This window comes from Pagrus major, chromosome 20, assembly GCF_040436345.1.
Source record: "Pagrus major chromosome 20, Pma_NU_1.0".
Taxonomy (NCBI): domain Eukaryota; kingdom Metazoa; phylum Chordata; class Actinopteri; order Spariformes; family Sparidae; genus Pagrus; species Pagrus major.
This window is the reverse complement of record NC_133234.1, coordinates 4,493,723-4,517,712: the sequence shown is the minus strand read 5'-3', so window position 1 is coordinate 4,517,712 and position 23,990 is coordinate 4,493,723. Positions and strand designations below refer to the sequence as shown.

The 23,990-nt window shown below is 39.7% G+C and overlaps 1 protein-coding gene across 2 annotated transcripts in view; it reads left to right on the top strand.

Annotated features, from left to right (window-relative positions):
* Positions 1–23,990, top strand: part of fasn (fatty acid synthase) — a 112,744-nt gene that overhangs the window by 41,753 nt on the left and 47,001 nt on the right. For both annotated transcript variants that reach the window (XM_073489331.1, XM_073489330.1), the window contains exons 22-28: positions 177–493; positions 619–1,023; positions 3,116–3,280; positions 5,228–5,343; positions 13,680–13,834; positions 20,329–20,532; positions 20,728–20,878. In XM_073489331.1, coding sequence (XP_073345432.1) covers positions 177–493; positions 619–1,023; positions 3,116–3,280; positions 5,228–5,343; positions 13,680–13,834; positions 20,329–20,532; positions 20,728–20,878 — 1,513 coding nt within the window. The remainder of the gene's footprint in view (positions 1–176; positions 494–618; positions 1,024–3,115; positions 3,281–5,227; positions 5,344–13,679; positions 13,835–20,328; positions 20,533–20,727; positions 20,879–23,990) is intronic.

Genomic DNA, 23,990 nt, shown 5'->3' with positions numbered 1-23,990 from the left:
AACACATTATGTATTGACTACTCTCAGGATGGAAGGACCATTTCACCCAGTATAGCAAAAAGTGTTTCTGAACAGGATTACCAACTATAGTTTTAAGGAACATACAGTATAACAAAATGAAATTACTCATAATAGTATTTAAAATGGTATCCTAACCCTCTGTACTCTCCATCCAGGTTTAATCTACAGACTTCAGCTTAAACTGGCCCCTCACGGTGTCAAGCTTTCCATCCCTGGGCTACAAGGGGAATCAGATGGCCCTCTTCCCAGTGCTGAGCCCTCTGAGCCCAGTCTGGTGCGGTTGCTGGCCCTGCTCTGCCGCCTGGAGCTCAATGGGAACCTTCAGTCTGAGCTGGAACAAATGGTGGAGAAGGAGAGGTTGTGTCTACTGCAGGACAGTCTGCTGCAGGGCCTTGTAGACAGTCCAGCCCTAAGACATTGCCTGGACACCACCATAGAAAACAGCATGCCTGGCAAGATCAAAGTCCTGGAGGTAGACTGAAACGGGATAAAAATCCAGTAGAAAAAATTTCATCCACCTGCAGAATGGCTAAATTATGCCCTAGTCACAGAATATATGCAGTTGCTAACCCTCTTCACTTTTACGTCCATTGCCAGGCTCTCTCCAATGATGGCCAACTCTTCCCTCGCGTGGTTGCCCTCCTCAACATCCAGCCCATGCTAAGTGTGGATTACACTGCCACGGCTACCCACCTGGATCTTCTTGCCCCCCACCAGGCCACCCTGGAAGAGCTTGCAGTCACTTCAGCTCAGTGGGACCCACTGATAGGCCCAGCTCCTGGAGGCATGGTAGGAGGGGCAGATCTGGTGTTGTGTAACCACTCATGGGGCCCTCTCAGGACAGATCCTGGACTGCTGGTCACAAATCTGGCTTCTGGAGCCAAACAAGGGGGCTTCATACTCCTTCACACCCTGTTGAAGGGAGAGACTCTCGGGGAAACAGTTGCTTTCCTCTCCAGCACTGCCCAGAGCAGCAGCCAGCACCGAGGACTGCTTACACAGGTCAGTAGAGACAGTGTTTAAATCATTTAATGCTTACTTAATTTGTTTTTTTTGGTTTTTTTTGTCCTTTAAACAATCATAATCTTTTTTGTGCATCTTTACAGACATCACAATGTTATGGAGCCCCTAAGGGGACATGGGTGAAAAAAAACTGGTATCTGGTATCTTGAGAGCACAAAAAAAAATATCTCGTGCTTAATTTGTAAACGAGAAATCAGAACACAGTCAGGGTTCTGCTCCAGCATCAGAGGGAGAGATAAAGTCATGTTACACATCAAAAATCACAAACAGAGCTTTATATATTAATCAAAGCATTCATAATCATTACGAAATCAGCAGGGAGAGGCGCTTAGAAACAGCTGATTACAGCACCCCACTCACTCTCCCTTTCCTTTTACTAATCATTTCTTTCCTGTTTTTTGCTACAGTGTAGGGGAGAGATGGAATTAGGGTCAACAGTTCTATTTACATCCACAAAGAGTAGTAGGCTAAGAAACCTAACTAACTAAACCACATGTTCCGTATGTCTTTATAGTCTGCCAGCATAGTTTGTGCTACATGCACAAAACTCACACCTCATGTCTCAAATGAGTGACCTGAGTTCTCTCTCTCTCTCTCTCTCTTGAAAATAATTTTTAAATACATCCAAACCAGGCAAACAAGCAACTTACTATTTTACATCAACTTACGACTAATTTAGTAAGGCAGCATCTGGTGTAAATTAAGCCCTTTCATTCATAGTGTTTTATTTAATTATATCATTTCAGGTATTTTTTATTATTTATTTAGATATATAAAAACATTAATTACCATGTGATTCAGACTGATCTTGTTTGTCTGTCCAGTGATTTAAATAATCAATTAAGGTATGCTGCTCTCCTTATTAGATGCCCTTTTAGATCCCCTGTTTTTTGCTGCTGTGCACAATAGGTCAGTTTCATTTGTGTAATATATGCCCCTCCCACATTGGGCTGATCCTTACAATAACCAAATTAATTTATGAAATAAAGCCTTTAATGTGATCTTGGATGAGCAGTGTGTTGGTTCTTGTGCATCAGTGAAGTTTAGAGGACGATTGATTTGTGTGATGATCTGCAGAGAGGGCTTCTGCCTGCAGCTTGTGTCTGTCTGTGTGCCAGTGTGTCTGCCCATCTCTGAGGAATAATTGCGTAAAAACACAATCAAAAACAACAGTGACACGATGTCTAATTGATTATCAGCATGTTTTCTTGCCAGATGTACTCGTGGCAAGCAGAAAAAATAGAACAAACACTACAGATTGCAAGCCGGACTCAGAGCTCCAGCTCGCTCTGATGTTGTAGCTTAATGGTTTAATACTATCTGAAGTCTTAATATTGTGCCATGATTATCGTTCGCCCACAGCTAAGAAATTGGTAATTTGTGCTCTGAAATTGTGAACTCATTATGGATTAATAGGGTGTAGGTGCAGCGCTGTTCATAGTACTGAAAGGGAGATCAACAGACAGACAATCAGACAGACTGAACATGTGAATTAGTTCAGTTTTTTTAGTCTTCTACTTTTCTTGGGTGTAAATAAAACTGTCAGCCCTAATTCCATTTATCCATTGTAGCAAAACAGTAATGAAATGACCAGGGTAACCAGGGTTATGATCAGCTGTTGCTACTAATCAGCAGTTTCTATGCGCCTCCTTCTGCTTATGAGTGATTATTGTGAATGCTTTGATTAATAAATAACGCTTTGTTCATGATTTTTGATGCATTTTGTGACTTTATCTCTCCCTCTGATTGCTGGAGCAGCACCTTGTCTGCTCCCTCTAGTGGGCACGAGATACTTTTTTTTTGCGTGCTCACAAGTTACTTCATAGACATATTATGAGACACTGTTTTCGTGCTCTTGCGATTTTATCTCGTGCTCAACAGAAATGTAATGACCTTTTTAGAAAGGTAGAACCATTATTCTGTCAATTTGCATAATTTAAACATCCCTAAAGCAAGAAGCTCAACGAAATAATCTCTTATTTTAAGTTAAGTGTGCTGAGCCAGTAGCTAAGATGCTAACATCACATCAAATGTGTGATGTTTGGCTGATATATCTTCCTCTTTTTGCCAGACTGAGTGGGAGAAGGTGTTCTCTGAGGCCTCTCTTAACCTCATAGCTGTCAGGAAGTCTTTCTATGGCTCGGCTCTCTTTCTTTGTCGCTGTCGCTCTCCGGATAAAAAGCCAGTCTTCCTACCTGTGGAAAGCACTGACTACAAGTGGGTGGAGACACTCAAGGTGAGTTCCATAACATTCTGTGTTTGTCTGGCTTTTGAAATGTCAAACAGTGTCCTGAAAAAAACATTTTTCAAGTCAAAATGGCAGGCAAAATGGAGTTAAAATCTTTTTTCTTATGTTTAGACTTGACTAGACGATTGGAATGAACTTCTCACCGGTTTTAATAAAAAGTAAATTGAGAGGTTGAAACTGAACTGAAAATTCTACTCCTAGACAGCTAACAAAAACAAAGATGACTTGGGACCGACCTACATCATAGATTCCCCTGAGGCTGTATTATCCCTCATGATCCTCTACTGCTGAAATTTTTAGTTACTCAAAACCACCAAAGGGAAAATTGGAGATGCCACGTTGTTCTAGCTGTGCTCCCGAACTGTGGAACAGCCTATCTAAACATTTCAGAGAGGCAGGCTCTGTTGAGACTTTTAAACAACACCTAAAAATACATCTCCTATCTCTCAAACTAGCCTTTCTCTACCACCACTAACTACGAAGTGCTGGCTTCATGGTGTCCCATATGCTGTTTTTAATTGACATTTTATGCCTTTATATATCTAATGTTTTATCTTTACGTGCTTTGTTTTAATTAAACCTGTGCTCCTGGTTTTATTGCTTAAAATTATAAACTTTCACTTGTACTGTATGCTTTTCCTGTATTTATCCTTTTATTTTGTAAAGCTCTTTGAGCTACAATTTTTGCATGAAAAGTGCAATAATAATAATAATAATAACAATAATAATAATAATAATAATAATAATAATAATAATAATAATAATGACAGGGCCCAACTGATATGGATTTTTTGTGGCCGATACGAAATACCGATATTAGGGAGTAAAAAATTCTGATAACCGATAAATCTGCATTTTTAAACTCAGACATTAAGCATTATTTTACTGCAAGGCATGTCTACATGAATATAGCATTTAAGTAATAGGTACAGTAGGTGTATAAGCAACATAATAAGTAAAGTTACTGGCAAGACATAATTTGAAATGCTCCTCTCTGATGCCATCTAAACGTTAATTCACATTTTCTCTATAATTCTGAACCATTAAGTCATTATGAACCACCCCCGACCAGAAACGCCGTTTCTTGCTTAACGTTACCAAAACATGTCATCTTTTGCAATATTTCTTTTTTAGTGTGTAGTGGTCACATACATTCAAGAGATGACCAATGCCTCTGCTATTGGTTGCAGGGGGAACTCTCAACTCTCAAGTTAATCCACTATAAAAAAAACAACAAAAAAACAAAAACAAACACCCGGTGCGCTGCTGTGAATATAGCCTTAATGTGCTCAGTCATAAGGTTAACGTTATATGGCAAAGTGAAATTATGATCAATAAGAGTGACATGACGATTGTTGCAGAAGAGTAAAGGATAGGGGCGTTAACATTATGTTATTCATTTACTTTCAGGCCAGCAATGCATTTCACTAAGCACAATTGTCCCCCCTCCCCTCTCCCTCGCTGGCCTGCACTAATATTAAGATAGGTTAGCCTAACTTTACCTTGCTAACACGACAAACAGATAAACATGACCCTCATAACGAAGCACATCATCACAAGTGGGTTGAATTGAAACGGGAAACTTATGGAGTCATTGTTTATCTCACAAACTAGTTATAGATTTACTGTGGACGCAAACTGACTGAGAGACTCTTCTGCGTAAAAATGGAGTTGGAGCGCGCTCTACTAAATAAACAGCACACGGATATTATTTCTAAATAAAACCAAGTCATATTCCCTGCAATTTATTAGGAAAAATTAAAGTTATTGGCTGATTATTCTCAGATATAATAGGCTGGCAGATTAATCGGTCGCGCCCTCAATAATAATAATGATAATAATAAGATATAGAATAATAGTATGTTGTTATGTTTTTACGTAAACAAATGTGACATTAATCATAATTGTGGGTTACTGTATGGATATATGCTTCAGGCAATGATGGTGGAGTCATCCGACTGTCCAGTGTGGTTGACTGCTTCTCAGGCTCACTGTGGCATTGTGGGAATGGTCAACTGTCTACGGCAGGAGCCAGGTGGCAACCGAATACGGTAGGACATATCCTCTACCATACATACTACTTTACACTGTCTAACAGCAGCAGAATTGGCCTGATCCCAATGTACATAAAGTGTATCATTTGTTAAAATCACAAACCTACATAAACAGGTCACACAACTGCCACCACTGTTCCACAATGTACAGGGCTCCAGACTGCAACCATCTGGTTGCGTTTTGCGACTATTTTTGGAGGCTATGCTACTGAATTTTAGAACTAGGAACCCTGTTAATACGACCCCTGTGATTTTCTTTTTTTTTTTTTAAATCATCATCATCATCATCATCATGTGAAATTTCTGCTGGTAACATGTTGCCATGGCTGCCACTGCAATAAAAAAAATCACAAAAGCAAACAAAAAGTTTCAGCTGATTCACTTCCTTAGTATATACACAGTTTTTTTTTCTTTTTTTCCACAATTTCTTTATTGATTTTCCATTTTAATGAATATACATTCATACACATAACAACAACAATATAACACTCAAAAAAAGAAACAGAAACCCTTCTAACCCACCCTCCTCCCACCCTCAATAAGATCTACGGTAAATAAAGTTTTAATAATAATATCAGGATGTGCATTACATATTGAGCCTGCATACATTCCAGTGAACATCAATATGCACAGACACATATATCCAATACAACATAGGTCCATAATTCGGTCCTCCTCTTCATCTCTATTTCTACTTCACAGTACTAATACTCAAGCCATGGAACCACTATTGAGCCATTTTAAGGTCATAAAGGTGGTGGCATCAGATCTTGTCCAGTTCTAGGTTGCACATTTAGGTTATTCATGAAGGTAAGGAAAGACGACCACATCTTGTTAAAGTCCTCGACTTTTCCTCTTGCCATGTAAGTCAGTTTTTCCAGTGCCAAATTAGATGACAGCTCTGTAATCCATTGGCCCGAGGTAGGTCCCTGGATCTCCTTCCATTTTAAGGCAGTTACACGTTTAGCTTGCAACAGACAGAAATGAATAAGGTTACGTTTTTTTACAGTCGCTGGGAAATTCTCAGGGTATATGTGCAACAAACATATCTTAGCTTCAACTGGAACAACCTTTTCTGTGAGTTTAGAAATTAAGTCGAGAACCTCTTTCCAGAATATATGCAATTTTTGACAGCTCCACATACAATGTAGCAGGGTACCAACTTCTGCCATACATTTGGTGCAGTAGTCAGGAATATTGGGATCAAAGTGGTGCAATTTAACAGGTGTGATATAAGTTCTAAGCAACCATTTATACTTTAGGAGTTTGCATCTTGTGTTTATAGTTTGAGTTTGGGCCAGAAGACATGCCTCCTCCCAGTCCTCTATACTGATGTCTGACTGAAGATCATTTTTCCATGCAGATAGATAAGAGAGAGAGTTTTCTTTAGAACCTGCTAATAGCAAACCATAAAAGATGGATATTTGACCTCTGCCATGTAGGTGGTTTACCATGAGTTGTTCAATGGTAGGTAATGAGGGTTCCGAGGTAGTTTTAATTTGGGAGTATATGAAGCTTCTTAGTTGCATGTACTTAAAATGATGTTTCCCAGGTAGGTCAAATTTATCCTTTAATTGTGTGAATGACATTAAAATGCCTTCATCATAAAGATCTTTTATTTTGCTTAGTCCTCTCTCCATCCATTGTCTGAATCCCATAGCACGCCTCCCGGGAGTGAAGTTTTCATTTCCCCATATACGTAGGTGTGAAACAAGAAAGTTTGGGGGTGTCATTTAAAAAGGTTGGGCTTCATGCCATACTATCAGAGTGTTTTTGAAGAAAGGATTTTGTGTGCGTTTTCCAAGTATTTTAGCTTGAGACGAATAGAGGTACTGACACAATGGAAGTGCTATTGCATTATTTTCTATCTTTACCCAAGCTGGAACCTCTGATGTACGGAAGTAATATATGGCTGCCCGGAGTTGGGCTGCCCAGTAATATAGCTTCATGTTAGGCAGTTTAAGCCCACCACGTTCATAGGGCAGGTAAAGGAGAGAAAGACGTAGTCTAGGGCGCTTGTTGCTCCAAATAAAGCAGGTAAAGTTTTTCATAAGAGTAAAAAAAAAGAGGCAGGCAGGGGAAGTGAAATCGCCTGAAAAAGATACAAAAACTTGGGCAGGACAGACATCTTAATAATATTTATACGTCATATCATAGAGATGGGCATCACACTCCATTTCTCTAGAGATTCTCCTATGGATTTAACCAGTGGGTTATAATTGATTGGTATTATGTCTTCAATGGCAGGTGATATTCTAATGCCTAGGTAAGTAAATCCTTCCGGAGTATTAGTGAACTGAGTGTAGATCTGGGGACCTTCCCTCCCTCCCTGTTCAGTTTTAGCAAAGCACTTTTTTTTATCGTTGTTTTTGTAACCAGAGAATTGTCCAAATATCTTCAGCAGATTGCTGAGGGCCTTAAGTGAAGTTCCTAGCTTTGTTAAAAACAAAACAATATCATCAGCAAAAAGAGACAAACGGTGTTCTGTCTTACCAATAGTCATGCCTGTAATGTCAGATGACTGACGGATTGCCACGGCTAAGGGTTCAACAGCAAATAAAAATAACAAAGGGCTCATAGGGCAGCCTTGGCGTGTGGATCTACTAAGATTAAAAGGCTTTGAAATTTGATTATTAGTCGCAATTTCTGCTACCTGGGCAGTATATAATAATTGAATCCATTTAAGGTATTTTTCCCTAAAACCAAATCTTTTTAAAACGTCAAATAGGTAGCTCCATTCGACCCTGTCAAACGCCTTTTCGGCATCTAATGACAGGATCGCATGGTCTCTGGCATTTTGTTTGGCATATAGAATATTCAGCAGCCTAACTGTATTGTGAAAAGCTTGTCTGCCAAGTACGAATCCATTTTGGTCATTGGCGATCAGGTTGGGTATTAGTAATTCTATCTGCTTGGCCAGAGCCTTACATAGTATCTAAGTATCACAAGACATTAAAGATATGGGTCGATACGATGTTCTGTCTAAGGGACATTTGCCCGGCTTTAAAAGGAGGGAAATCACAGCAGCTCTTAAAGATGGGGGCAAAATTCCTTTTTCATATGATTCATTAAACATCTCTAAGAGATGGGGTAACAATTTTCCTGCAAATGTTTTATATAATTCTATGGGCAGGCCATCGGGCCCAGGTGCCTTTCCACAGGTCAAGCCTTTCATTGCTTCTGATAATTCTTCAACACATAAATGTTTATCAAGATCAGTTTTAGCTTCTTCGGTTAAGGTTGGATAATGGAGTTTATCCAAAAACTCCTTTTGCTTTTCTGAGCTGTTCAGTGGGCTATATTCTGATTTATACAAATCCTCATAAAACTTTTTGAAAGCAGTGTTTATTTCAGATGGATCAATCAGGATTTTCCCATCTTGTAATTTAACTGAATTTATAGCTCTATCAGTTTGTATCCTTTTCAACCTCTATGCTAACAGCTTTCCAGCTTTCTCTCCCTAGTCAAAGTATGATTGTTTTAACCACAACAAAATGGAAGCTATTTTGTTGGTGGTTAACTCATTGTACTGAGATTTCAGTAAGAGGAGCTCTTGTTGTTTTTCTGGGGTGTCATTGTGATGAAGTTCTTGCTCTAATTTTTTAACTTTTTGTTCAAGAGTGTTACGCTGTGAATAATATTTTTTGGATCTCACCCCTTAAATAGGCCTTGAATGCCTCCCATTTTACAGACGCACTGGTTTGGTTTGTATTTAGAGAGAAGTACTCGTCTTTTTTCCCATCAATAAACTTTACAAAGTCTGGGTATTGGAGCCATCTAGATTGAAAACGAAATCTAGGCGGTAAGGTCATTACATTAGGTAATTGCATTATCAAGGAGATTGGTGCGTGGTCTGACAGCAATATACTGTCATACCAACATTTCTCAATTTTTGACAGTAGCCCATGTGAAATTAAAAAGTAGTCTATTCTCGAATATGTCTTATATGTGCTTGAAAAGCATGAATAGTCTCTTGTTAGGATTAAGATATCGCCAAATATCAGTCAAGTCTCACTCATGAACTTTTTGATAATTCTTCTTGTTTGTTGATGAGAGGTATCAATACCAGTTGAACGATCCTGTGTCGGGTCTAACACACAATTAAAATCACCGCCAATTATTGACCAGGGTAGGATGATATAGAAAGAAAAAGGTTTTAATAAAAAGACGGGTCGTCACCATTAGGAGCATACACACATATTAAACTGAGTTGAGTGGACACTATGGTACCTTTAAGTATAATATACCTCCCTGATGGGTCTATATATTTGTTTTTTAATTGAAAAGGGATTGATTTATGAATTAATATTATGACTCCTCTGGCATGAGATGGAAAGAAAGCAGAATGAACTTGCCCTGGCCACCTGTTCTTGACTCTATTTATATCATTTTCTACCAAGTGGGTTTCTTGTTGGAAAATAATGTTGGCCTTCATTTGCTTAATCCTATTCAATACCTGTTTCAGTTTTACCAATTTGTGATTTGTCTTGTGTTCCAGCTAGAGATTTTTAACTCTGATCAAGTAGTCATCTGTGTTTAAAATAAGGTTGCACATTTGAAAGACCTGACCGAAAAACTGCAAAGACAAAACCAAAAACATAGCTCCGAGATCCTATTCCCTCCCAAAAACCCTTCATGCACTTCCCCAAACAAAGTACTACAAAATGACCCGCTGATCATTGTAGCGCACCTCCCTCTGTCTCCTGGTGGCTTTGAGTGTATTTTCACGGTCTTTATAGTTCAGAAATTTGATAACAATTGGTCTGGGCGCTGAAGACCGGCTTGTGTTAGCTTGGCCGACCCGGTGCGCACGCTCAATCACAGGGGTGGGGGTCAGAGTGTCGCCCAGTACCTTGGGAAGCCAGTTTTCCAGAAAACTGCACATGTTGGGGCCCTCGGTTTTCTTAGGGAGACCAATCAGTCTCAAGTTAGAGCGTCTTGCCCTGTCTTCTTGATCTTGGATTTTATTGCGCAACATCTCTGTTGTACCTTCCAGTTGTTTAACTTTTTGCTGGAGAGTGGTGGCATCCTCCTCTGCCTGCGATATTCTCTCCTCAGTTTCGCCAATTCTTCTCGACTGGGACAACAAATCTCCCTTGATGCTGTTAATAGCCTCCAGCATGCCAGCTGATTGTTGGCCGAAATCCTTCTTCAGAGAGGGTATTGCATTCAGTATCTCAGTATTTGGCGGTCCGCTAGCATTAGCCTCCTCCGATGTGCCTTCGACCTGTGCTGGACTCGTTCATATGAGTCATATCTGTTTGTCTGTTGAAGAGAATCCAGTCTTTGATGTGAAAACATCAGATTTCTACATAGTCAGAGAAAGTAAATGTGCTAATGGAAAATTACTTTCTCTTAAAGGGCTACTTCACTTTGTGACTTTTTCCTTTTAAAATAAAACAGAACATTGTTACTTCTGTAGATTGTCTACTTAATTCCAAATATTTAGTAATATGGTTAAGATGGTATAATTACAAATGTATTGCAATTCTTGATGATTTTAAATGGTGCTCCTAGATCAAACCAAATCAAATCAAATCAAATTTATTTATATAGCTAGAAATCACAATCACATTACCTCATTGGGCTTTACTATCTGTACAGTGAGCGACATCCTCTGTCCTTAGACCTTTGATTTGAGTGAGGAAAAACTTGCCATATTGGAAAAAAAAAGAAGCTTTTAACAGTGGGAAATAAAAGATGGAAGAAACCTCAGGAAGAGCCACAGAGGAGGGATTCCTCTCCCAGGATCGACAGACATGCAATAGATGCTGCATGTATAGAACATGACAACAAAAGCACAGTTTACAAATCAAATCATTGACAGAATATCTGATACAAGGAAATTATATAAACTATATGTGAAGAATGTGGATACAGGAGGACGGCTGATCAGGCCAAGGCATCACCAAGTGGTACCTGAGCCACACAACCTCCACTCCACCATGGTGACCTGGAAGAAGACAAGGCCAAACAAGAAAATTTTATGTGCTGGTGTCCCTAAAGATTTTAAGTAAGGATCACCAGTGCTTCTGGTGGAAAAAGTTAGTCTGGAGTCCAATACTTATTTTAAATGTCTTTCTTAATTTATTGAATATGTATGTTCTTTTTCTTTGGTTAAAAGTGTCATACAGTTAAGAGTTTATTCGAGTTTTGAGTGTCAGAGCTTCTTGTATGTAGGTATTGTCTCACCTGTTTATCAATGTATTTGGTCAATCAGAACAGTCAAATAGTTTTTGTACTGTGATGCCTTTTTTTTTTCAATTATCTTTTAACAGAACAAAACAAAACAAAATAAATATACAGCAAATTAAATCAAATCAGTCCATGGTCACAGTTCACAGTTCATCCTTTGTGAATGTTATGTAAACATGCCAAATCCTATTATGATATGGTAGTGTCAGAGGTCCATAAGCGGTTCCCATATCCTTCGGAAAGCATCCCCCTTATTCTTTAGGGCGTATGTGCATTGTTCCAGTCTTAAAGTTTCATTTAAGATTTGTTTAAACAGATTAAATGTTGGAGGTCTTTGTTGATTCCAGTTGAGCAAGATGCATTTCTTTGCTATATAGGACATTATGATAATCCTCTTCCTGCGTGTGGCATCCAGTGTCTTGTCCAATTCCGTACCAAAGAGGTACCGTGTTGGTGTATGCATAATTGACCCTTCACATGTTTTACAACGATGACATCTGGAGGATGAGTTAGGAAACATTTTACTTAAGCGGAACGGAGTAAGGTACATGAATTTATAATTTTGTTCGATTATTTTATTACAGGACAGTGACGAAAAAACATTCTGACATATAGTATCACACTGATCTTCATCAAGAGCACGTCCCATATCCTTCTGCCATATGTTCCTAAGTGGGGTCAAGGAAGAGCTGTAATGGTCCATTAAAGCACTATAAATTACAGAGATTTTTCCTTTTAATGATATGGATTTTACCAAAATCTCCTCGAGATTTGTCAGCCCCAAAGACAGGTGTTTTTCCCCTTTTAGGGTGTTTATTAGATGGCGAATTTGTAAGTATTCATAAAACTCCTGTTTCGGAATTTCATATTCTGCAAAGGACTTGAGTTTATCCTCGGCAAACAAATGTTGGAATTGATGTATACCATTTTCTCTCCATTTTGCAAACAAGGAACTACCAATAGATGGTGGCAGATCTGGGTTTAAGGATAAGGTGGAAAGCCTGGAGATTTTGCCAAAATTCCCACAAAACTTATTTATATCTTGCCAAGCCCGAAGAGTGTTGTAAACTACATATGTTTTTGTTATTTGATGTAGTGCATTTATATTGTTAATGAATGGTAGCAAGGTTGTAGAAATAGGAGTACAAAGTTATTCTTCCATGTCTATCCAGTGTCTATTGTTACGTCTTTGCACCCAGCTAATCAGGCCCTTTGTCTGGGCGGCCCAGTAGTACATCTGTAAGTCTGGTAATGCCAGTCCCCCCTTCTCTCTAGATTTTGTTAAAGTTTTAAAAGCTATTCTTGGTAAGGAATTTTTCCAGATAAAAGAGGTTAACAGTTTGTTTATAGATTTAAAGAATGTTTTATCCAAGTAACAGGGCAGTGACTGAAATAAATAACTAAAACGGGGCAGAACATTCACATTAATTCGTCCGAGAAATGAGATGGGGAGCATTTTCCATGTTCTAATTCTTCCTTAACCATTTTAAGCAATGGAATGTAATTTATGAGGTAAAGATCTTTAAGTTTTAGAGCCACATTCACCCCAAGATATTTAAAGCTGTTTTGAGCCCAGGTGAACGGTGAGATGGCCCTGAGTCTATTAGAAACTGATGAATTAATTAATAAAGCATTGGATTTTGTCAGATTGATTTTATAACCTGATATTGTTCCAAATTTAGTGATAAGGTCTAACACTGCTGGGATTGATCGCTCGGGGCTGGTTAAGTATAGGATTATATCATCAGCATATAGTGAAATTTTGTTCTTTGTTTTCCCAATATTGATACCAGCAATCTCTTCATTAGCCCGTATGGCTTCTGCAAGTGGTTCAATTGCCAAGTTAAATAAAAATGGAGATAAAGGGCACCCCTGCCAGCAGCCCCTAAACAAATCAAATTTTTCAGTGAGGGTATCATTTATACATATTTGGGCTTGTGGATTGCTAAACATAGTTCTGACCCACCCAATACATTTTTCACCAAGGTTAAATTTCTCCAGAACGGCAAACAAATATGACCACTCAACCCTATCAAACGCTTTTTCTGCGTCAAGCGAAAGGAGTAGGGCTGTTCTGTTGTGTAGGGCCGTGATGCCTTTTTTAATGAATTTCTCTGTTTTTTCCTTTCCTTCACCAGCTGTGCATTTGTGTCCAATCTAAACAAGGCTTCAGCAGCACCAAGACTCCAGCCAGCTGATAAGTATTTGCAGAGAGTGCTTGAGGGCGATCTGGTTATGAATGTCTTCAGAGATGGACACTGGGGATCCTTCAGGCACCAGCTCATACCTTACGGTACAAAATCATCAATGTATCACTTATTCTGATTCTAGGTGGACTGATATGCTTCTGATTCTGTTGTCCACCCTAACCATAAGCTGTTTGAATGCAGTAGAACAGTACAACAGTGGTTATTTGACATTTTTTACAACCTTTTACATGCATTGTTCTGAATCAACATTTTTCTCCTTTACGCTCAACATCCCTTTTTTGTTCCAATGTTACGCTACATGGGACATAATTGTAGCAGCAGTTCTGGTCAGCTTTGGCTGCACATATACCACAGTGTAGCCTAACGGATGGAACACATATCCTGGTGGACGTGCATTTCACAACATCTTGCTATTCATTTCGGCGGGCATGAAAACAGGTTAGAGCAGTCACACAATCAGAATGAGCAGCGCGGCTCATGTGTGTCTCATGTGAGGCTGCAGAGGCACATCATCTAGAGATTCACAGTCATGCCTATTTTTTCCACAACAGGCACGTAGTTCTCTGAAAAAATACACCTGGAAATGATCAAGGGACAGTCATATCAACATCATACCAGTGTTTCACCACAGTTTTAATGTCTATATATAGACAGAGAGAGACAGTGAGCTGCAGCATTTCAGCAACGCAGCCATCACACACTGCACACACAGGATATGTGTCTCAGACGTAATGCAACAGAAAATGAACATTGACAGTTGTCATGCTATCGCACTGCAAGAGTCGATGAGCTCCACCGCTATCTGAGCCTCTTGTTAATGGCAGCTAGTCGTCAAAGATAGCTACAGCAAAGAGTATAGCTAGCAACAGCCGGCGGTTAAGCTGCCCCCAATAGTTCTGGAGCATCCCTCAAATTCTGGCCATTTCCTATAAATTAGATCTTCAAACCATATTTAGTAAAGAAAAAACTCAAAAATTTTACGGAAGGGATTTATCCGTGCATATAACTTGTGGTTTCAGAATATTTGTAGGTTGTATTCTCACATACACCAATGCAGGCAAATAAAGTTAATCACTTGCCTGTGGGCAGTGCAGGGTGTGAGGCACACGGAATTCAGTTTGCTGGTTTGTAGTCCTTATGAGGGGTCAACCACACAAAATGTTAAAAGTATTCACCCCCTTGGATGTTTTCCCTTTTTATTGCTTTTATAAATGGAATCATGGTCAATATAATTTGGCTTTTTTGACAAAAAAATTACAAAAAAAAAACACTTTAATGTAAAAGTGAAAACAGATTTCTACAAAGTAATGTCAATTAAGTAAAGATATATTATGTAAAATAAGTGATTGCATAAGTATTCACCCCCTTCAAGTCCATATTTAGTAGAAGCACCTTTGGCCGCAATCACAGCACTGAGTCTGTTTGGATGGGTCTCAATCAGGCTTGCACTTTTGGACACTGCAATTTTACTCCATTCATCTTTGCAAAACTGCTCAAGCTCAGTCAGGTTGCACGGGGATAGGGCGTTAACAGCCCTTTTCAAAGCCAGCCACAAACTCTCTATTGGATTGAGGTCTGCCTCATGCCTTTGGGTGAAGGAGTCAAGATTTAATGAGCTTTCTTCAACAGTGGCTTTCTCTTTGCCACTCTCCCATAAAGCTTTGACTGGTGAAGAACCTGGCAGCAGTTGTTGTATGCAGAGTCTCTCCCATCTCAGTTGTTGAAGCTTTTAACTCCTTCAGAGTAGTCATAGGTGTCATGGTGGCCTCCCTCACTAGTCTACTTCTTGCACAGTCACACAGCTTTACACATGTGCCATATTCCTCAATGATGGATTTAACTGAACTCCAGGGCTTGTTCAGTGACTTAGAAATGATTTTGTATCCATCCCCTGACTTATACTTTTCAATAACCTTTTTAGAGTTGCTTGGAGTGTTCTTTTGTCTTCATGGTGTAATTGTAGCCAGGACTACTGATTAACCAGTGACTGGACCTTCCAGACACAGGTGTCTTTATACTACAATCACTTGAAACACATTCACTGCACTCAGGCGATCTCCATTTCACTAATTGTGAGGCTACTAGCACCAATTGGCTGGACCTCTGTTGAATTAGGTCACTTTAAAGGGGGGGAATATTTATGCAATCACTTATTTTACATTATATATTTAATGAATCAACTTTACTTTACTTTGTTGTGTTTGTCAAAAAAGCCAAATTATATTGACCACGATTCTATTTATAAAAGTAGTAGAAGGGGAAAACATCCAAGGGGGTGAATACTTTTTATAGGCGCACTGTGTTTCTTTGGTGAAACTTCTATTGTTTCCCCCACCCTCTGGAACTCACTCCACATTCAAGAAATCCCTCAAAACACACCTCTTCAACACTGCTTACATCTTTTGACCCCCTCTTTTTATATGTCTCTTTATGTGGTTTTGCTTTGCTGGTTTCTTTTGTGAAGCATCTTTGAGTATTTTGAAAAGAGTATTTGTAAAAATGTATTATTGTAGGAGATACACTACTAATAAATGTAATTTATTAATCACTTGCGATTAATAAAGCACTCGTGAATAGGGGCACCACCTCCGTTCTTTTATCTCTTTGACTAATCCGGAGGAAATTAATCAAATTCGACTAGACAAGGTTAACTTGAATCCATATCAGTTAATTCTAATCAATTTCAGATCAATTTATTCAATCTCATAACTGAAGCAGTGACTTCTACACACAGTTACCATTGGTTCTCCACATTAAAACAAACCTGCACAGACAGCGACATACGGTTAACTATATTAATTGGCTAAATAATTCAGAGTAAATAAATGAAATGGCAAATTGAACACACACACACAGATCTGAATACGCACACACAGATCTGAACACGCACACACAGATCTGAACACACACACACAGATCTGAACACGCACACACAGATCTGAATATGCACACACAGATCTGATTACACACACACAAATGATAAAGCACACACACACAGATCTGACTACACACACACAGATTGAGATACGCATTTGCAAATAGTTTTGCAACAATTATAACTCCATAAAAGAGCCACTTATGATTCGAATGAAGTGAGGAATCAGAATGCAAAGACAACTGCAGTCAAAATACAGAACTTTTACTGTGCAAATTTCACAAACATTTTTTATAAATCCAATACAAAAAGTAGTGCAACTTGTAATAATTATACTTTTGCTTCAAGTTCAAGCCCAGGTACATTACACAGTTATCAAGTAAATCTAAAAAGGAAATATAATACAAGTGTGACTTAGTGAAGAGGCCGCGGCTCCAAAGGAGGCGTGACGGTACACGTCATGATGATGACGTATGTGTTTTTTTCAAGGTGTTTCGCGGTGTCCTCCTGTTAATCTAAATATGTACCTACTGACTGTTTATAATCATATGGATGCTGTTATAATGTGCTGTGATTGGGATCCTGACACACCAAACACCCTGGAAAATGACAAAGTTATCGGCATCAGTAAATGGGACACTGTCTGACTCTTTCACTCGCGGGATGGGAGGCTGTTTATGGGGGAAAGTTAACTGAAGTCTCAGTCGGGAGGTCTGACCATCGTGGTGATTTTTTTCACTCCGACAAACAGTTGGTGAGTTTTTTGCTGGGGATAGACGCTGTTTTTCGGGCAGAAATAGTCGGTCGGAGAGACACTTCTCCACGAATAACTGCGGTATTTTTTTCCTCGTATAAGTTGCCAAAGACACAACCAGTTACTACGTTACTGTTGTATGGTCATGTAACGTTGCTTTGTGGGACATTTATCTATATGTTGTTGAGTGAAGGACCTGTACAGTTATCAGACAGTGAACACCATTAGACCGACACACCCTCGCTCCGTGCCGCCGGCTTATCCGTTCACACTGGTTCGGTTCGCCAATACTGCACCTCTGATACTACCTCCGGAGCCGCATCAGAGGCGCAGCGAAATTTCACTCCTCGCCGAATCTGAGACTTTCACACAAAGAAGGATGCGGAGAATTGGCGCAGGATCCCCGCATGCAAACGACAGTGTGAATGAGGCTAATGTCTATCCTATCCATCTTCACCGTAACGTAACACCAGAGCACTACTGTTTACCCTCACCACTCCTCGCAGTCGCACCATGCATGTTTAGAAGCGCAACATTGAAAAGGGTCCGGTCTGAAATAGTGTCGCGCGCTGCAGCGTAGCGTTCCGAACGTTGTGTAATCAAATACACCGGTATGGCGGTACATTAAAAATTCATATCATAACGAAAATATGCACCGGTATTCGGTGTGAACCGGTAGACCGCCCAGCACTAATGTGGACTTCTTACACTGAACAAAAATATAAACGCAACACTTTTGTTTTTGCTCCCATTTTTCATGAGCTGAACTCAAAGATCTAAAACATTTTCTATATACACAAAAGAACCATTTCTGTCAAATATTGTTCACAAATCTGTCTAAATCTGTGTTAGTGAGCACTTCTCCTTTGCCGAGATAATCCATCCCACCTCACAGGTGTGGCATATCAAGATGCTGATTAGACAACATGAATATTGCACAGGTGTGCCTTAGGCTGGCCACAATAAAAGGCCATTCTGAAATGTGCAGTTTTGCTTTATTGGGGGGGTCTAGGGGGGTCAGAAAACCAGTCAGTATCTGGTGTGACCACCATTTGCCGCATAGAGTTGATCAGGTTGTTGATTGTGGCCTGTGGAATGTTGGTCCACTCCTCTTCAATGGCTGTGCGAAGTTGCTGGATATTGGCAGGAACTGGAACACGCTGTCGTATACGCCAATCCAGAGCATCCCAAACATGCTCAATGGGTGACATGTCCGGTGAGTATGCTGGCCATGCAAGAACTGGGATGTTTTCAGCTTCCAGGAATTGTGTACAGATCCTTGCAACATGGGGCCGTGCATTACCATGCTGCAACATGAGGTGATGGTCGTGGACGAATGGCACAACAATGGGCCTCAGGATCTCGTCACGGTATCTCTGTGCACTGTGTTTGTTGTCCATAACATACGCCTGCCCATACCATAACCTCACCGCCACCATGGGCCACTCGATCCACAACGTTGACATCAGCAAACCGCTCACCCACACGACACCACACACGCTGTCTGCCATCTGCCCTGAACAGTGAAGACCGGGATTCATCCGTGAAGAGAACACCTCTCCAACGTGCCAGACGCCATCAAATGTGAGCATTTGCCCACTTAAGTCAGTTACGACGACGAACTGCAGTCATGTTGAGACCCCGATGAGGATGACGAGTATGCAGATGAGCTTCCCTGAGACAGTTTCTGACAGTTTGTGCAGAAATTCTTTGGTTATGCAAACCGATTGTTGCAGCAGCTGTCCGGGTGGCTGGTCTCAGATGATCTTGGAGGTGAACATGCTAGATGTGGAGGTCCTGGGCTGGTGTGGTTACACGTGGTCTGCGGTTGTAAGACCGGTTGGATGTACTGCCAAACTGTCTGAAACGCCTTTGGAGACGGCTTATGGTAGAGAAATTAACATTCAATTCAAGGGCAACAGCTCTGGTGGGCAAATAGTTGCCACACCAGATACTGACTGGTTTTCTGACCCCCCCAGACCCCCCCAATAAAGCAAAACTGCACATTTCAGAGTGGCCTTTTATTGTGGCCAGCCTAGTGTTGCGTTTATATTTTTGTTCAGTGTATTAACACAAACCACATGAATCACTAAATCATTAACATTCAAAAGAAAATTAAAACTTGGTCAAAACATCTAAACACACTTGATTATACCATAGAACTAATCACTTATACACATTTCTTTTAGTTCTCACTTATTATATCAGGGAATACTTTAAACATTGACTGGTAGCATGCATAAATGAGTTAGAAAAAGGTCTTTTGAAACTTGTCCAAATCACACCAGGGCTCACCACTAGAGGGCACTGTGGCTCCATGGAACACAGGACATTTTTACACATTAAATTTATCTCAGTCAATTTTCATCGCAGAGAAATGCAAGTAGAGTCGGTTTTATGAACTTTTCTTCCTGGTTAATAATATGTTATCCAGAAGATTAGGATCTGGCTTAATAGTTAAAATCTGGAAGAGTGTAGAAGCCTCTACATAGGAATGCAGAAAGATAAGGGAGGCAGAGCCATAACTTACTCTGGGTGTCTGAACCTCGCTTGACCCTTAAAGGAAAGGTGTGACTGTCTCCAGGGGGTGAGCAGTGATGAATTCAGTTTGACAACTAAAAGGGGGCCCTTAAGATGAGCATGATAGAAAAGGTGGTATCTGGGAAGCGTTGGATTTGACGGCTTTATTACAAAGGAAAATACAGTTCTTCTTGCCAGATGCAGGTAGTGGAGACTACATCGCGCCTCCTGGTACAACAAAGTCAGCTTGCAAATCAAAGGAATGTTTACCTTGCAGAGAACAAGGCCTCAATTTACATCTCTGAGGAGAGGCATGAAACACATCTAAAATGTGTTTCTACATTATTATTACTATTCATATTGATTTTGCATATGACCGCAACCTTACACTTTCACTGAAACATTTGTCTGTGTTTTGTGGTTTTCAGATCTAAAGGAAGAAATGACAGAGCAGGCTTATGTCAACGTGTTGACTCGAGGTGACCTGTCTTCCCTGTGCTGGATTGCGTCCCCTCTCCGCCACTCTGAGACTAGCAACCCCAACATGCAACTGTGTCGCGTCTACTACAGTTCACTCAACTTCAGAGATATAATGCTGGCCACTGGCAAACTGCCACCAGACGCTATCCCAGGTAAGAGAGTGTATCGAAGACAACAACAAGGAATCTTGCACTTTCTTGGTTCTTATAACAATAGTAACCAACTGCTTACCAACTTTTATTATAATTGACTACACTAATATAGAAATAGTATACCTAATAAGCCAAATTGTAAGCAACCACATTTAGACAAGAACTAACTTCTCCTGTTCATCATACATTCTGTAGGTGGCCTATCTCTGCAGCAGTGCATGTTGGGCATGGAGTTTTCTGGTCATGACCCCACTGGTCAACGTGTGATGGGGCTACTACCTGCCAAAGGCCTGGCAACAAGTGTGGCTGCTGACAAACGGTTCCTCTGGAATGTTCCCTCTAGCTGGTCAGTGTCACATTTTTAAGAGTGTGTGTGAAAGATATGTTTCAAATGTATTGTAATTTGGTCTAAAGACCAGGTCACATCATTTTACACAACACGGTCCTGTAGTATGTACTGTACATGTATACAGGGCTTTCCAAAAGAATGTGGAGTAGTCAGCCAGTGGGGGAAAAAAACAGCCAGCTAGGGGGGTCTGGGGCAAGCCCCCTATGGAGAAAGATTTTGGCCCTTAAAGCCCAAATTTGGTGGCTTCTGGCAGATTCTAATGCTTCAATTCCATCATATACACTGATGTTAATTATTGTATATTCCTGATTTGAATAAGTTAATTTAAAGTATATTAGGCATCTTGTGCAATATTTGTCCACACAGTCTGTAAAAAGTTATAATATTTAAAAGAATGTCTATTCTGAACTCATCCCAGCTTTAGTGATCAAGAATCATTAGACCTTATTTATTATGTGTTTATTGACACATTCAGTGTAAGGTTTACAAAGGCATGTATTGGTAATTAATGTGTTTTTGCTATAAACATAAATGTATTGTTATTCAATGAAAAAAAGTTAATAAATAAAAACATTTTTTAAGGTTTTTTTTTTTTGCCAAAAACAATTGTAAAATAAATCCATATATATTAAAATCAAGTGTGAGGCTGACACACAGTTATGTTTCTATACAGCTAATTTACAACAGCAAAAACATTTTACAATTACATTTTCTGTTAACATGAGGAAATGCTGTTAATTAATGCCTGACCTGACCTAATGTAACAGCATGGTATATTTGATTCATTAAGTGAAACGTCTCTGAACATAATCATGGCACACATTATGTCATTTAGCACAACGTTATTGAAACAGTACAGTAATATCAATATAAATAAATAAATAATTATAACAATATAAACGTAATTTCTAGTGTTTACGCTGCGTCTTCGAGATGGCTCTACAGTAAAAAGCCCAATGTAAATAACATTAATTAATTTGTTAATTTAGCCAAACTTTGCGTGCGTATAAGGGAAAAGTTGACTGGGCTCAAAGAAAGTTGAGTCTCTACTCCCATAGGAAACCATTCACTTTAAAATTCACAAGAAAATTAATATAAAATCAAGCATTACAGGTTTCAGCACTAATAGTAATAGCATGTCTCATAACATCCTTAACATTTTATCTTTGGAACCACGTTTCTAGTTGCAAGCAAGCATGACAAGTAGCGCACCAAAAAAGGGGATGAAAACGGAATAACTGCAAAATGTATTTCCCACGAAAATACAGTGTGAATGCTGACAGCTAAAGTGATTCTGAAAGAATCGCACAGTACACAGAAATGTGAAATGAATTGCCTGAAATATCATAAAGACCAAAATGCATAGGTGTCACACATGCATAGGTGCCTCTTTGACGGGAGGGTGCTGTCAAAGAGGTTTCTGTCGGTCTGCTGGCAGCATAAGGGCTGTAAGTGCATTAAGTACATATGAGGTGTGATGAGCCAGTTTTTTAAACTGGTCAGAAAATTAAAACATGCAGGGCCAAAATCGGCTTTAGAGGGGACAATTACATGACATTTCCCAAGAGCAATTCCTGAAGGGGACACCAAATGTAGTGCTGAAAGAAAAATTAACACTGTGTTACCCTAACTGCTTAGAAAAACTACATTGCTACTATTGTGTCCACTGCTGTTGAATTTTTTTTTTTTTTTTTCGAGAGAAGGAGAAGGAGGAGAGGTGAAGAGAGGTGAGGAGAAGTGGTGAGGGCTGCATTTGATCTCATACAGTTATATTCAAGCTGCCCAAAACAACGTTCCACTATGCAGAGGAACTGGGTCAGTAGAGTGGAAGATGCATATAGAAAAATTTATGACAATGAACCTTGATATATGGAAATGCCTTTACAATATTGCTTCTTGTGTGGACAAAAGCTGTTGCTGCTGTTTTCATTGACTTGTCAAAAGCCTTTGATTCAGTTGACACACATACTTTGGTCCAAGGCCCCGCGAATATTATGCTCTTGTATCCCTCTTGTATCAAAGCGAGTGTCAATGTTTACAACTTCAAGAAGGTGCATCTAGCCTTCTGGTCATGAAAAGAAAAAAACACCATGAGAAAGACTGACAGGAATAGCTATCAGGTAAACTTGTGGTTTCTAATAACAGTCACATTAAGTTAATGTGCTCGCTTTGCTGTCCATTTCTGTCCGTCTGTCCTGCCAATATAGGTTGTCAGCATATTCCTTTCTTTCCTGTCTGTTCCATTGCTGTGCTTTGACTTTACTTGACAAACATGAGACTGAAATACAACTCACGTTATTTATTCCGTTTGATTATGTAAACGGGTAACAGTGCTAAGTTTTCCTTCGGGGACCAATGCTCCCAAGGCCCAAGGGTCCTGGTTCCACCCACCATACTGTAGTCTCTTGAAAACCTGTGGGAGACACTTCACACTAGATGGCAGTAATATTGAGAGAGTCACAGAGTATAAATATCTTGATATTTGGCTTGATGAATCATTAACATTTAATCAACACAAAAACAGATCAAGATTCCCTTTGAACTGTTTGAAAAGTATAGTAGGGGCAGTATTTCTATCAGTCCTTGATTATGGGCGTAATATGACATAATAAGCACCTGTATCTTTACCTCTATAAATCCCTTATTCGTAATTCACCAAACTATACATACACATCTATGCTGGATGGGACCACAGTGACAAAGCTCACGCACAGGCTTGAACCCAAATGCACCACTCAAACAGTTCAGGATTTTTCTTGAAATCAAGGTTTACTTGCAAAAACAGGTAGGTACACAGGAAATACAAAAATGAGATCAGGCAAACAAATCACAAGGACATGGGCATCATTCACAAGAGCTTGGAAGTAAGTGTTAGTGAGTCCAAAAAGCATGACCTAATACTCATAGTGACCATAGTGTTGATAGCCATCTTCCACTCATCCCCATCCCTAATACTTACCAGGTGATATGCATTTCTCAAGTCCAGTTTCATGAAAATTTTAGCACCTTGTAATAGTTCAAATGCAGAGGAAATAAGAGGGAGGGGGTACCTGTTTTTGCCGGTGATCTCATTGAGACCAGGGTAGTCGATGCAGGGCCGGAGGGACTT